Source organism: Polyergus mexicanus, unplaced genomic scaffold, assembly GCF_030449975.1.
Source record: "Polyergus mexicanus isolate NDT 795.1 unplaced genomic scaffold, iyPolMexi1.0 SCAF_3, whole genome shotgun sequence".
NCBI lineage: Eukaryota > Metazoa > Arthropoda > Insecta > Hymenoptera > Formicidae > Polyergus > Polyergus mexicanus.
This window is the reverse complement of record NW_027223323.1, coordinates 12,774,689-12,790,982: the sequence shown is the minus strand read 5'-3', so window position 1 is coordinate 12,790,982 and position 16,294 is coordinate 12,774,689. Positions and strand designations below refer to the sequence as shown.

Here is a 16,294-nt window from a genome sequence, read left to right as displayed (position 1 = left end):
AAGCAGTGGTATCAACGCAGAGTACTCTCGGACACGCTGGTAAGCTACTCTGCTGGTATTCATGTCGCTCTCTCTTTCTCTACAGAATAATCTGCATGTGAATCGGTGTGACATACCGCGCGGCTCCAATTCGGTATGTGTGACGCGCAGTGCTATGGTGTGTACTCCTATAGTGGAGCTCCGTAAAGCCCCGCTCCGTAACGGTAGTAGGGGGATTATGGTAGTTGGAATATAAAAGGCAATGGTCTCCACCTGAGAAAGGGCATACTCGCGACCTCGAGCCTCAGACGTCACTTTTGGATCTTTACGAAGCGATAAGGCGCCTTTCGAGTGCGTGTGCCAGTCGATTGGACTCGCGGTGTTTCTTTTTTTTTTATATATATATATTTTTTTTTTAGTAGGAAAATACACGACACGAAAGATATAGTACGGGTACCGTCTCCTCCATAGTTATCGCGAGTGATAATTTACCTATCGCGTTGCAATGATATACGAACGGAGAAGAATGGTATGTTCAACTGAAATATTTCGTTCTTTTCTCAACGATATAGAAATATGTATCATTTAAAATGTACTTGCCGGCGCCTGACAACGTAAACAGACTATTTTTATTCCGTGAAATGCACGTGAAAGTAAAAATATGCTGTAGACGGATTAAAGGTATTTGATGTCGGAGATATATTTATCGTACTTTGTTTCGTCCGATGTTCGCTTGTTACTCGACGCAAGAAAATAGTTGAATTTTAAAGCAGCTCGTCAAAGCGTCACGTGGTTACGTGTTGTCATGTATTCTGCGCGCGCGCTTTTTTTCTTATTAAATGCTGCGAATAAGAATATATCGATGCACTACGCATTAAAAAAATATGTTAATACGTTGCAATATCATACAATATCTAAAAAAAGACTTTTTGACAATAGACTCTTTTTATCTATTAAAAAAAAAAAAAAAAAATTCTTTTTATCTTTCACAATTAAATTTATTTTTGTTATCTTTTACAAAATTATTAGGGAATCCATATTATATATTTCATTTTACTGCGCATATTTCTAGTCTTAATCTATTAAGTATTATACGTTATAAATTTTACGTGGTCGTCAGATTCGCGATACCCTTACAAAAATAAACGCTTTCATTGGATAAATTCGGAATATCGAATCTCTCATTCATAATTATGACAATATTAAAAGTCATTCAATATAAATAGATAATTCCCATACAGCACCGCAAGATTGCAATAACATTGCAGCAACATTTTTCTGCAAGATTGCAATATTGCAGAAACATTGCGAAATGTTGCTGCAACGTTGTTATGATATTGCAGCAACAGTAAAATGTCCGCCTACAGAAATATTGCAATATAATATTGCAGCAACATAGCAATATAATATATATGCAATAATGCTTTGTGTATATTTATCGATTGTGTATAATATCCTTAACATATGAAAAAAATAATAAGAGATTAGGCCTATAAGAGTTAGGATCTAGCGTGTATATATAGTTTTTCTGTATTATAATAATAACGAAATTATAAAATGTAAATTTTTCAATACACATTCGACTTCCTTCAGTGACAGAGAATATCTAAGAGAAATAAAAAGGAACTCAATTTGCAATTGCGTAAATTCACAATTTCTTTGTATCCGAAATATTCAGATATCCGGATGCAAAAAGATTGTGCTGAATTTGCGCATACGAGTTTTTTCACATCTCAAAATTTATTTATTAAAATCTGAAGTATCTTGCATATTAGAAAATTATTATCAAATTTTTGATTTTATATAAGAATGGAAACTATTAAAAGAATTCTTAGTCCAATGTCTGATCGATATCATACGACTTAAATTAACAAAAATAGTTATTATATCTTTTTAATCTTACTAGCCGCTCTTTGTAAATTTTATATAATCATCATGACTAAAAATTAAATGCGGAATAGATAGCGCAACATGCGCCGCATAGTGGTAAACGAATGAACTAGCGATTATTGAATACTTTTTTTGTAATATTTTCGGAATGTTGCTGTAAAGAATTGCTAAAGTTATATTGTAAAATAATGTCTTTGCAATATTTCTGCAACATTAAACTGCAATATACAATATTACAATGTTGCAGCAATGTTGTTGCAAGCTTCAGTGCTGTATGGGTTGTCAGGAGTTACATCATATTGTAGAATATTACTTTGCATTTAAGAAACGTTTTTCATGAAGTGGCAAAAATTAATCTTAATCAATAATCATTGTTAATCATAATTAATAAATACTCCTAATTAATAAATTTATGCGAAAAATTAATTTATATAATACTAAAAATTACAATGTATATATTGTACACTGTTCTCATAATAATGTTACAGCGTCAATTTAACTTATTTTCTTTAATTCAAATCGGAATTTGGTAAACCGAAAACTTCTCGGTCAGCTGTCCTTGTCATGTTTAACCGACCTTCGATGAAAGAGGAATGCGCATTATTCGAAGGAATCGTTTGTTCCTCGGCCTTTCGCGATAGACAAGACACGAGTCTCGGGATCGATCCGAATTCGTCTGACCTCGCGAGTTTGTTTATCCGAGGCGAGCGATGACACGTGACTCGATTTCCGACGAGTCACGGCATGCGAGGAACGTTTTCTGAACTTGGCGAGTTGGTCGCCCCGTATATATCCTCTCTTTCTCTCTCACGGGAATAGCGCGGCGGGAAGGGTGGGGAGAGGGAGAGGACGAAGAACGCCATATCCCCTCTCCTCGCACGTTCGGCCTTGACGGATCATTCACAGGCCGGAATCGCTTTCGCACGGATTCGTACACGTCTGTGCAACATTACAACACCATGGGACACAGGTGGTGGTCGACTTTCCTTTTCGCGCAAGTTCATTAACCTCCCTCGTCCTTTATGCCACCACACTGGATTCGGACAGTATTTCGTTATTCCATATGGAAGCTTTTCCAAAAATTCGATACAGTTACGAACAATACCTATACCGAACCATATTTTTTTTTGCGGACTTGCATATAAGAGGGATAAGCACAGGAAGTCAGGTGTCAGATTTAACGGCGAAATAGAAAGAAAACATAGAATATTTAGAGTATATCAGGATCGAAAGTCGATTTCTAATATCATTTTTAAATAAGCCGAGAATAGGACAATATACTCATACAACAACTAAAGCTTGCAACAACATTGCTGCAACATTGCAATATTGCATATTGCAGTTTAATGTTGCAGAAATATTGCAAAGACATTATTTTACAATATAACTTCAGCAATGTTACAGCAACATTACGAAAATATTCCCCAAAAAGTTAATTGCTAGTTCATTTGTTTACCGCTATGCGGCGCATGTTGCGCATATTCCGCATTTAATTTTTAGTCACGGTGATTATACAAAGTTTACAAAGAGTGGCTAATAAGATTAAAGATATAATAATTATTTTTATTAGTTTAAGTTGTCTGATATGACCCCAACACGGGGGATTCTTTTAATAGTTTCCATTCTTATATAAAATCAAAAATTTGACAATAATTTTCTAATATGCAAGATACTTCAGATTTTAATAAATAAATTTTGAGATTATATAAAGACGAGAGAGATGTGAAAAAACTCATTGTATGCGTAAATCCATCACAATCTTTTTGCATCCGGATATCTGAATATTTCGGATACAAAGAGATTGCAAATTTACACAATTGCAAATTGAGTTTTTTCTTATTTCTCTTAGACACTCTCTGTCACTGAAGGAAGTCGAATGTGTAACCAAAAATTTACATTTTATAATTTCGTTATTATTATAATACAAAAAATCTATATACACACTAGATGCTGACTCTTATATTCCTAATTTCTTATTATTTTTTTTACATGTTAAGAATATTATGTCAAAAAATATACATAAAACATTATTGCATATATATTATATTGCTATGTTGCTGCAATATTTCTGTAGGCGGACATTTTACTGTTACTGTAATATCATAACAACGTTGCAGCAACATTTCGCAATGTTTCTGCAATGTTGCAATCTTGCAGAAAAATGTTGTTGCAATGTTGTTGCAATCTTGCGGTGCTGTATGGGTATACTTTAAAATTGACAGCTGAATAATTTGATTCAATAATATGCACTTGGAAAATTTTTCTTCTTTTATAATTGCATTGATACAAATTATATATCATTATACCGTTTAATCGTGTAATATTTATGACATATGATACATAATTATTTAATGATGATATGCAAGTGACGACAAATAAAATTTTTACATTTTTTACAATCTCTATATTCCTTCATAAGAATGCGATTATATTCTGATAATAAGTTTTTATGATAATACTTTCATTTTTCATAAAATTTTTTAAAGTATACTAAAAACGACATCTATATTTATTAATCATTATCTTACTAATTCCATTAATCAATCGATCGCTCGTGACACGTTACATCGAGGAAAAAAATGTCGATTGTGTGATTACTGCTTCTCGTTTTATCGCTTTTACGTTCCTCCTTTGTACGTTACGGCCTTTGGCTATTCTCGTTGCCGGTGTCGAGTAGGCGCATGAGAAAGAAAAAGAGAGAGAGGGAAAGATACGAAGATCGCACGAAGAAGAAAAACACGACACACACGCGCTTATACTTGTACCTGTACAGAGTCGTTCGGGCGCGTGTTACCGGCACAAAAGTATCGCGCCGGCTCTTGCGGAGAGACAGAGAGAGAGAGAGAGAGAGAGAGAAAGAGAGAAACCATCCCCTTTAAGAGATAGACCTTAAAGTCTCGGCCCGCGCCGGCACGAATTTCCCCCGGGATCTCCCCGCGGGGGACCAGCAGACACACTCGGTCCTCGTTCGCGTACGTACGCACATCGGCATCGCGCACCGATGCGCATGGAAATCGTGCGTGCCCTGCGTGTCCATCGGTCTCGTGGGCGAACGAGCGACGTCGCGCCGGCGCGTCGCTGCAACGGATTGTCGTACCGCGATCGCGTGTGCGCGCGTTTGCGCGGATGCACGAACGGCAGTTCGCATACTACTGATTACGCGTCTTATCGTATATTGTCACCGGCATCGATGCGGCGCGTCCGTATTTACAGATGAACTCTGATGTTGGAACATCCAACGATACATTGCGCGACGTTTGTTTCCGGTTTTGAAGTTTCTGTCTTGAACAAGTTTTGTAAGTTGTTTTTTTTTTTTTGTAAATTTTAATTATACTATTTTTTATTATCTTTATTTTTATTGAAAAATTGAAGAAGTTACGTAATGATTTGGTTACAAAAAGATCTCTTGCAAAACTTGACTTGCGAAGTTGTAGATAATTTTTATTTCAAAACTAGAATAAGAACGTGCAAAGATGTAATAAAATGCAATATTTAAATCCAATATTATATCCAAAAAATTTGTCATTTTATTGTTAATTGTTTTGAGATAACGAGACAAAATTTTTATACGCTCTATTTATTTTGTTTAAGAGATACAAAATAATCATATATACCACGTATACTCGTTTTTGTTATTCGTCGGGAGTGGATAAGCTTGTTTACATATAAAAAAAATTTACATGTCAATATTATATTACGTCAAGCAACATTGATATTTTCGTTGTTAAATGAAATTGAAGGTTAAAGAGTAATTATCGAGCACATGTTAATATGCGTGACAGCTGTATCGTTCGCGATGGATGATTATAACAATCAATTGGCACATCTGTTTCAGCACCGATTATCAATATGGAGGCAAAGAAAAAGGAGAAGCCACTAGTCAAAGACTTGAATGAACATATCGTGTGTCCCCTGTGCGGAGGATATCTCATAGACGCTACAACTCTTGTGGAATGCCTGCACTCCTGTTAGTATTTCGTACACGCAGCATGGCTATTATTTCTTATCATTAGAGAGTGTTATAAGAAGCACAGTATGTGACAAAATATTCGTTCGTCGACATAATTTGTATACTTTTAAGATACCGAAAGAATTTTTTTTCTCTTTGTCTCCTCCTTCTCTATCCACCACCTCCCCCTCCCTTTTCTTTTTATTCTCTCTCAAGATCATTATTTTTCATAGATCGGATGCGCTTTTCTTCAGAGGAAGATCATATTTTGTAGCTTACAGCTGACACTCTATACATATATATACATATATATATATATATATATATATATATATATATATATATATATACCCATAAGCACTGAAGCTTGCAAGAACATTGCAGCAACATTGTAATATTGCATATTGCAGTTTAACGTTGCAGAAATATTGCAAAGACATTATTTTACAATATAACTTTAGCAATGTTACAGCAACATTCCGAAAATATTACAAAAAAGTATTCAATAATCGCTAGTTCATTCGTTTACTACTATGCGGCGCATATTGCGCTATCTATTCCCCATTTAATTTTTAATCATGATGATTATATAAAGTTTACAAAGAGCGGCTAGTAAGATTAAAAAGATATAATAACTATTTTTGTTAATTTAAGTCGTATGATATGACCCTAATATAGGGGCTCAGACATTGGACTAAGAATTCTTTTAATAGTTTCCATTCTTATATAAAATCAAAAATTTGATAATAATTTTCTAATATGCAAGATACTTCAGATTTTAATAAATAAATTTTGAGATTATATAAAGACGAGAGAGATGTGAAAAAACTCGTTGTATGCGTAAATTCACCACAATCTTTTTGTATCCGGATATCTGAATATTTCGGATATAAAGAAATTGTGAATTTACGCAATTGCAAATTGAGTTTTTTCTTATTTCTCTTAGATATTCTCTATCACTGAAGGAAGTCGAATGTGTACTGAAAAATTTACATTTTATAATTTCGTTATTATTATAATACAGAAAAACTATATACACGTTAGATCCTGACTCTTATAGGCCTAATTTCTTATTATTTTTTTCATCTGTTAAGGATATTATGTCGATAAATATACATAAAGCATTATTGCATATATATTATATTGCTATGTTGCTGCAATATTATATTGCAATATTTCTGTAGGCGGACATTTTACTGTTGCTGCAATATCATAACAACGTTGCAGCAATATTTCGCAATGTTTCTGCAATATTGCAATCTTGCAGAAAAATGTTGCTGCAATGTTATTGCAATCTTGCGGTGCTGTATGGGTATATACATTTTTATATATGTATATATATAAAAAGATAAATTTATTTATAAAACATTCTTTTCGTATACAATTTTTAAAATTATACGAATTATGTCCTTTTATATTAGTTTTTTTGGAATAGATGATTTATCTCACAATTTATTATCGCGTAAAATATTTGTTTTGAAGTATTTATAAAAAATATTTATATAAAAAAAATTATAAAAAAAAAAATATCACTCGCGATCCTATCTATTTCGGAATACAATTCCGTCCCCTTCACGTCGCGGATGCGTATCGTCAGTTTGCAGAGGTTGCATCGTTCGACGTTTGAGTAGCGGCGCCCGCGCTTGTCCCGTATGCAACGTCGCGGCTTCCCCGCCGCTTCTACCCGATACGCGGCTCCAACGGCTCGTGTATCTCGCGGTGCCCGGTCTCTTCCGATCGGAGCTCGAGCGCAGACGTCACTTTCGTCTGGTGAATCCTCAATGCCCGGCCCTGGCGTCGCCCGTGGGCGCCCTCGATCTCACCGTCGAGGACTTGGTTAGTCTGAGCCTGCGAGAGCTGACGGACGCGGAGGACGAGACGAAGGAGGATACTCGCGATTCGTCGAAGAATGACGAAGTGTCGGGAATATCGACGCGGTATCTAAAGTGCCCGGCCGCCGTGACGGTGCGTCATCTGGTGAGGCTGCTGATGCTGAAGAGAGGATGGGAGGAGGCTAACGCCAGCGTCAACGGCGTCAATAACAGGATAGAGATCATGTACCAGCATCCCGATGACGAGAACATGCGCCCGCTCGATCCGTCTTGGACGCTCCTGGATCTCGCTTGTATATTTCGATGGGAGAGGGTGAGTTTAACGATTCAGTTTGATAATACGGTGGACGAGATCGATCCGTTTCATAGATTCTAATTGCAGACTAAATCTATATTAACTTTTAAATATTGATACCTACGTGCTACCTGACAAAAAAAAAAAAAAATTAGCTGCGTATGATAAATCGATCCTCAAAAATAAACGCATGACCCACGTCCAGTTTCTTTGCTTTTGTAAATGTTGAAAAAAGGCGGCATTCTCTCTGCATTGCAACTCTCCAAAGATCATTCAACCGCATTTTTAGTCTGGCAATCCTCGAATGTATTTGTTTATCGTGTTGAATGTTACGAAAAAATTTTTCTAAGAATTAAAAAAAGTCTCTATTTTTATTTATTTATTCTTTCCACAAATTGCACTTTTACATCTTTTAACAATATCTTTCATTCTATTAAAAGAGGACAATAATCTTCCTCATAATTTTAAATAAGTCTTAAAGAAAAAAGAAATGTATAGAATGTATACTGTCAAAAATCACTTAAAACCAGAACTGACCTTAAGCCGACCGAATATAAATCCTTATGCTCTAAGGCTCTAGGGGATCCATTTGAGAATATATTTCCGCGAAAGAATTTTTTATTCTTTAAAAAGAAAAAATTATTATATTCTTTTAATTTTAGCAAAGGTTTTGTGGAAAATTCTTTCCAATAACTTAGTTCTTATAAAATTGTCTTTTTCACTCTTAAATAGATGGACAGTTTGATGCATCAAAGAAAAGTATAATAATAAGAACTTTTAGATATTCCTAATTACAGTTTTTCAATACTATTTATTAGCAATTTAAAAAAAATATTATTAAAATATTATCGCTTTAATCTAATCTTGTATTTATATTTATTTAATATTTTCAATATTCATTACTTTTGACTGAAGAACTTTCTCTCGTGAAGATAGATATAGAGAAATCTATATCTAATAATATAAATAATAATAACTATAATAATAATAAAAATATTTGATATTAAATAATAGAAATTTTTACCTATAATTTTTCAATAATTCTTCTTGAATGTAAGATTTTAATTTCTTTTCTCTTTACAATCATTCACTTTCCCTTAGAGAGCTGCTTTTACAATGAAGGCCATTCATCTAATTATCTTAAGTCTAGAAACTCCCCATGCGAGTCCTTTGTTTGCTAAAAGCAAGCCTGACTGGCCGGCGGTGCCAAAGAGGCTTTATGAATGGCGGCGCGATGGCTCGTCTGTTGCAGGAAGCACCGATGAGGCTATTCTACCGGGTGTTACGAAAAGAGGAGATGGTTAAAAGTTCGACGTTAAAGGTTCCCCCGTCGTGCAAAGACGATGCGACGAAGGACGGTCCGGCGGCGATCGAGAACATGCAACGTCCACCGACCCCTCCCCCTAGTCCCAAGCTCAGTCGCGAACCGGAAGCGGAACCTCGCGCCGCGGAACCCCCCCGCGTTCTCGAAACGAGTATCGATGCCCGCGATAAGGAGACAAAAACGAAGAAGCCACGCTGCGAGGTGACGCCCGTCATGCGTGCCCCGGATCCCCCAACCGGAGGACTAGCAGCGAGCAATCATCATCAGTCGGCGGAGAGCGCGAAGAGCAAGGATTTGACGAGGTTGGAGCACCGGAAGCGGCGCAAGCGACGAAACAAGAGGGTGATCGCGGAGATCACCACCACGCCGCGCGAGGATTTGCTAAAGCTCAAGGTCCGCCTGACACCGTGTCCCCCGAGGATCACCTCTGGCACGGCAACAGGTGGCGGAGCCGGGGGTGTCGGCGCAGGTAATCAAACGAAAGAGAAGTTGCTGCAAATGCGGGCGGTTAGACGCGAGAAGATCAAAGCGATCGGTCAGCAACGATCGAAGGCGAGCTCAATGGCGCGGGAGGAAATCGGACCCAAAGAGTGCGCCGCTATAGAGACGGAGGAAACGATCGAGGACATCATAGACAGCATTCCCGACGAGGTCGTTCGTATCGCGCAGAATATCAGCAATCAGAACGAGGACGTCGCGGCGGACAGGATGACCGGCACGAAAGAAGCAGAACCGTCGAATAATATATCGGAGAATAATGGCGAGCCGGAAAAACCGAAGAAGGACGAAGAGATTCTTCGGCGACTAGGTTTGGTCGCTATCAACGAGGCCGGCAGCAACAAGACGGCGAAGCAACGTGCGCAGAGCGCCGCCGACAAGACGGACAGTCTGGATCGCGAAAAATTGGAGAAGCAATTGCGCGAGAGCAAGGCAAACCGGGTGCGGAGTCTGCTGGCGGAGAAGCAGATGCGCGACGCGCTCAAGAGCATCATGTCCAAGACGAAGGAGGAACGGGCGTCGTCCGTTGTCAGCACCCCGGCATCCGCCCCAATGTCCGTTTCCATATCCTCGCCGAAGAAGAAGGAACCGCCGCCGTTGGCGCCTCTGCGCGTCGCCAAACCGTCCGGTTTTGCCGCGACCAGCGGCGTGCTGATGGTATCGAACACCACGTCCAAGTACGAGACGCCATTGGACCTCAGTAGCGGCGGCACCACCGTCAACGATAACGTCCTCGATCTGTCGGCTACGTTGCCCGGTAGCGGACAGCCGGCTACCTTCTCATCATCCTCGTCTCCCTCTTCCTCCTCGTCCTCTTCCTCGTCCTCCTCGCCCTCTTCCTCAATGCCGTCGTTATCGTCGTCGTTGCCGTCATCGAGACCGCCTGGGCGACCCGCCATCAGCGGCGCCAGCTTTTTCCGCAAATCCAAGGAGCTGGATCAGCAGCGTGGCCGGGGACAGCAAGAGTTGAATCTGAGAACTCTCTCGGACGTCGCGGTATCCCGCTTGAGTGGTTGTCTGACCGAAAAAAACCCGGTGACGGAGCCGCTCGCGTTAGCTTCCGGGAACCTTCACGCCACCCCCAGCAAGGTCGCCCTGCGGATACCGCAGCTGCATCAGCGCATCCCCGGCTTCAACATGAAGATCAAACCCAATCTCGGCGTCCGGCATATCCCAAATCCCCAGGCGGTCGTGGCTTCCCAATATCGTAACCAGAGGGCCAGTTACTTCAACGCGGTCTCCCAACAGCCGCCGTTGTAAATCTATGTCCCTTAATCGTCGTAATCTATCTCTTCTCTCTTCCGCCTCCTTTTCGTCTTCTCTCTATTTCTTTTTTCTTTCTTCCTATCTCCATCGTTAAATTCCGATGTCAGGAGATGAAGGACGCAAGTTCTAGACCAAAATCCAAAGGCTTTATGTTACTACTATGTTTTATTCTCGTTTTTTTTCTTTTTTTTTCTGACGACTCGCTCGCTCATGACACGTAATCAGATTGATTCGGAAAGACGATTCCATCGCAGTGGTACACCGATATGACTTCCCATTCGTGAACTTGCTCGTTGGGATGAAAGATACTACGGGTATCTTTTATACGTAAGAAATTGCACGACAGTCGGGATATTGATGTTAGTAAGTATTATCTTTATCGGGGCAAGCACCCTTTTAATATACATGTCTAACAAACTATCTAATCCCCTCTATCTAATGCCGAGGTCTTAGCTTGAAAACAGGTGTTCGCAGATAAACAAGGTATTCACGATAAACTTTAGGTATATAATTTTTGTGGAATTTAAAGACAAATTTCTTCTATATAAAAGAAGCGCATACGCTCAAGTATAAATAGTTTTTAAATTATAAGTGATTGAAAATGGACCAACTTTTCGCGAGCTAAGCTTCGCGGACGCGAATAGATAATAACACCTCATTCCTTGACAATTAAGATAAACCTCATTCCTTAATTAATTACAAGTGAATCTCTTGCTTTCGTGAAATTTTAAACTCGGATCTTGAGATCGTTTGGATGTTAAAAATTATCCAATATCGAGACAAGCCGTTCAAGCATATTTTTTATCGACGAAAAATCGAAATGTCTTGTAATTTTTCGAAAAATTCATAGGTAAAAATGATTGCGGAACAATTTGCTCGCACTGGTTTTAAATCGTGTGTGTTCCTAAATATATATAAATATTAAAACTTGGAAGAAACGATTCATAGGAAATATTTATAGCTCTGTGTATCGCGAACGCGTTAATTCTAGTTGAAATTTTTCCTTGTTGTCGAGATCCTATTGTTATCTCGACGAAAATCAAAGAGGTGAAAATATTATAGACAGAGTTTTATCTTAAAACAATCGTCTTATACTCTGGTATCTACATTAGGAGTGAATATAAAAGAACCTTTGTAAGTATATACCATATATAGGAAACGCAAAATCGTCTGTACTTTCGATCTGATTACGCCGTTGTTCTTTGAGGGGAGGAGAAAAGAAATCACACCAATTATTTGTCGGATTATTGTTACCTAGATGTATCAAAACTGTACGACACTGTAATAATGTATATCTGACCTGCGTCGCAGTCTATACTCTTACTATAGTTACCAACGGATCGATCTGACAAACGAAAACTTTCGCGAGGAAAATCCGTAACGTCGCTGTATACGATATTCAGGGACGAATTAGTCACCATATATACAATGACAGATAATTATATATATATATATATATATGTGTGTGTGTATATATATGTATAAAATTATCCGTTATGTTCCCTTGCGATAGGATCGTGCGAGTACTTCAAATTTGCAAAAAGCAAGCAAAGAGTCTGGAGTCTGATTCGTGCGCGAAAAGAGTTTTGTGAGTATAGTAAGTTTAATATTTATATTATTTTATGTATTTTATCAAATAGATAAAATTCCCCCGAAGCGATCGTCATCAATGGAGCCGAGCATGTCTCGAATTTTTGTTATACATATTTTAATTAAAATACTTTACATATCTTATATTCAAATATCTTACCGTATAGAAGAGGATTACACTTCAGTTGATTGAGAAAGTTCCTTGCGATTTTATCTATTATTACATATATTTATAATTGTTGAATTATTTTAGTTGCCTGTTTGTTGATTTAATTGTGTGCGCGTAGAATGTTTTTGAAATGTTTGTTTTTGTTCGAAACACACATTCGAGATATTTAGAAATAGCTATACAATATGGTCCATACAGCACCGCAAGATTGCAATAACATTGCAGCAACATTTTTCTGCAAGATTGCAATATTGCAGAAACATTGCGAAATGTTGCTGCAACGTTGTTATGATATTGCAGCAACAGTAAAATGTCCGCCTACAGAAATATTGCAATATAATATTGCAGCAACATAGCAATATAATATATATGCAATAATGCTTTATGTATATTTATCGACATAATATCCTTAACATATGAAAAAAATAATAAGAAATTAGACCTATAAGAGTCAGGATCTAGCGTGTATATAGTTTTTCTGTATTATAATAATAACAAAATTATAAAATGTAAATTTTTCAGTACACATTCGACTTCCTTTAGTGATAGAGAATATCTAAGATAAATAAGAAAAAACTCAATTTGCAATTGCGTAAATTCACAATTTCTTTGTATCCGAAATATTCAGATATCCGGATGCAAAAAGATTATGGTGAATTTACGCATACAACGAGTTGTTTCACATCTCTCTTGTCTTTATATAATCTCAAAATTTATTTATTAAAATCTGAAGTATCTTTTGCATATTAGAAAATTATTAACAAATTTTTTATTTTATATAAGAATAGAAATTATTAAAAGAATTCTTATTCCAATGTCTGAGCCGCTGTATCAAGGTCATATTATACGACTTAAATTAACAAAAATAGTTATATCTTTTTAATCTTACTAGCCGCTCTTTGTAAACTTTACATAATCATCATGATTAAAAGTTAAATGCGGAATAGATAGCGCAACATGCGCCGCATAGTAGTAAACGAATGAACTAACGATTATTGAATACTTTTTTTGTAATATTTTCGGAATGTTGCTGTAACATTGCTAAAGTTATATTGTAAAATAATGTTTTTGCAATATTTCTGCAACATTAAACTGCAATATGCAATATTACAATGTTGCAGCAATGTTGTTGCAAGCTTCAATGCTGTATGGGGATATGGTACACGTGTAATCGAACAATCTCGATTAATCTTGGGTTTATACAAGATTCCAAAGATGTGTAAGTAAATAAAAGGACGGTTACATCCTGTTCGTGTATATTACGTCGATATTATTCTCAGGAGATCTATCCGAGGCGAGAAGCGAGAAAATGCGTTTTTCTCGAATGTTCGCACGGGCCTATTTATATATGTCGGGCGATATATCTCTCCTTCTCTTTCTCTCTTTTCCTCTCTCTCTCTCTCTCTCTCTCTCTCTCTTTCTTTCTCTCTCTTCAGAACCTACAATTAGCGAAATATACCTATATGTAATAATTTGTAGAGATGCCAAAGAGAACGCCAGAGAACGTGTGCAATGTATTAGTGCAATTTAATGACCGTGTAACGTAACGTAACCGTATAATTGATCTATCACTCGGCGAGTTAACATATCGTCGAGTTTATTAAAGGTAAGTAGGTAGGTAGGTAGATAATCGTATGGATATACATACGAATTGCGTGATTTGTGATTTCCCGATGAAGGGGACTCTGTAGCGTATATATATATATATAGACGTAGAGGGAGACAAGATGTTTTTGTAACAGCACATTTTTGTGAAATTTACAAGAAAAGAAAAAGGAATGTCGCAAGAGATTTCTCTATAAGCGCACGAGCGTCGCTCAAACTTTAATCTGCGCCGACGAGATGACCAAAAACGAAGCGGTCTCTTGACTGACAAGGGTTTAGGTTTTTCAAATTGACTCTTGACAAGTCGGATCGAAAAATTGAAAATTTCACACCTCATGCACATTTAAAGAAATGAAATCACTTTTTTAGCGAATCTTGTTTAACCTCTCTCAAAATTCGAGCGTTATATGCGTTTTGTATATCTTTTCTATTAACATAATTCATATAATATACGCGTTCTATATGGTATACAGAAGCGAACTTCTCTTCTAATACTTGTTTGGATATTGAGTTAGAAATGGATATAGAGCAAATCTAAGCGTTAAGAATAAAAAAAAATCTGAGAAATTTATTCGAGTAAATCTATTTCACGCCATTCGAGTGAAACTATTTGTGAGAAGCTCCTTTATCAAGTTTTTTAAAAACTTCAAAATAAATTTCATGTAACGGAATGTCGAGCGTTTTAATAAAAAATAAATGTCAGCGTCTTGAGTAAATGGTCATAAATTACGGAAAGAAATCACTGGGTCATGAATTACGTATAATATTCTCTGGAATAAGAATTCTCGTAAACGTCAAAAGAAAACGACCAATTGCAAAATATATAGCATCGGATGGCGAGTAGCGTAAATTTAGCCCCATAATGTAAAATTATAATTTGACGATTGGGAGATTGATTGAATGAATATCGAAAAAATGTCTGCTACGCAAACGATCGCGTTACATTTTAAGGCGCAGCGAATGATAAACGATGGAAGAGAGCATTCGTTAAAACCGTTGCTTATCCTTCCACCACGTGCTTGCGATATATAAGATACAGGTCGATGTAATCGCTTTGCTAATTCGTGCATTGAAATTCATACGTTAGCGAAATCGCACACGCGAGACGGACTATAATTACTTGCTAATCGAAAATAAAAATGCGTATTCGATAATAAATTGTTCGAAGTGGTCTTAAATTTCCTTGAACGGTTGCTTCCTTCACGTTCACGCTGTAATTTTTAAGCCCCTTTTATACAAGGATAACGACGATAGATGATTCATAGCAACAAACACATTGATATGACATATCTTAATGAATTTATAGATCATAAAGTCGACATTTTTATATTTACCATTGTATTTTATATTAACCGTTGTGCCAAAACGTGTACGTGTAAATTTAAAAACTTTATGCAACGCGTGCGCTTTTTTTGTCTGGTTTTATCGAATTCGGAGATAAATAATTTTTTTTTTGTTTATATATATTAATGAACAAAAATTGATAAAGAAAAAGCGTTACGCATATACATAAACTGATATATTATTTTTTTTTTCTTGATTCTCTAGTTAAAAATTTGAAATGAAAATTTATACCCACACAGACATTTATTAAATGTCACACACATATACACATGCAGATAGTATTACAAATTTAATAATATTTATACTTTTGAGCAAATAACTTTTTCGTAATGCAAATTAAAATGAGATCTCCAAAATCGAACATATACAATTAACAACTTTAATATTATATAATTAATTTATTTATAAGCAGGACTGAAAGATTTAAATGTCAAATAACGTAAATCCGAATAGACACTTGGTATTTATTTTTACGAATTTTAGAACAAAAATTTTCTTTCTTCCATGTCCAGTTTTTATTGTTATAAATATGTTTTTATGTATTTATATATAT

The 16,294-nt window shown here is 36.6% G+C and overlaps 1 protein-coding gene across 3 annotated transcripts; it reads left to right on the top strand.

Annotated features, from left to right (window-relative positions):
• The first annotated feature begins 32 nt into the window (after window positions 1–32).
• On the top strand, window positions 33–16,294 carry LOC138932006 (polycomb group protein Psc). 3 transcript variants are annotated; one of them, XM_070293454.1, is made up of 4 exons: window positions 33–39; window positions 5,705–5,836; window positions 7,416–7,963; window positions 9,198–16,294. In XM_070293454.1, the coding sequence occupies exons 2-4, from the start codon at window positions 5,719–5,721 to the stop codon at window positions 11,025–11,027; spliced, it is 2,496 nt and encodes an 831-aa protein (XP_070149555.1). In that variant the 5' UTR covers window positions 33–39; window positions 5,705–5,718; the 3' UTR covers window positions 11,028–16,294. The 3 variants fall into 3 exon arrangements, with proteins under 3 accessions (XP_070149555.1, XP_070149554.1, XP_070149553.1); XM_070293453.1 differs by lacking the exon at window positions 33–39 and adding an exon at window positions 415–508; XM_070293452.1 differs by lacking the exon at window positions 33–39 and adding an exon at window positions 4,929–5,165.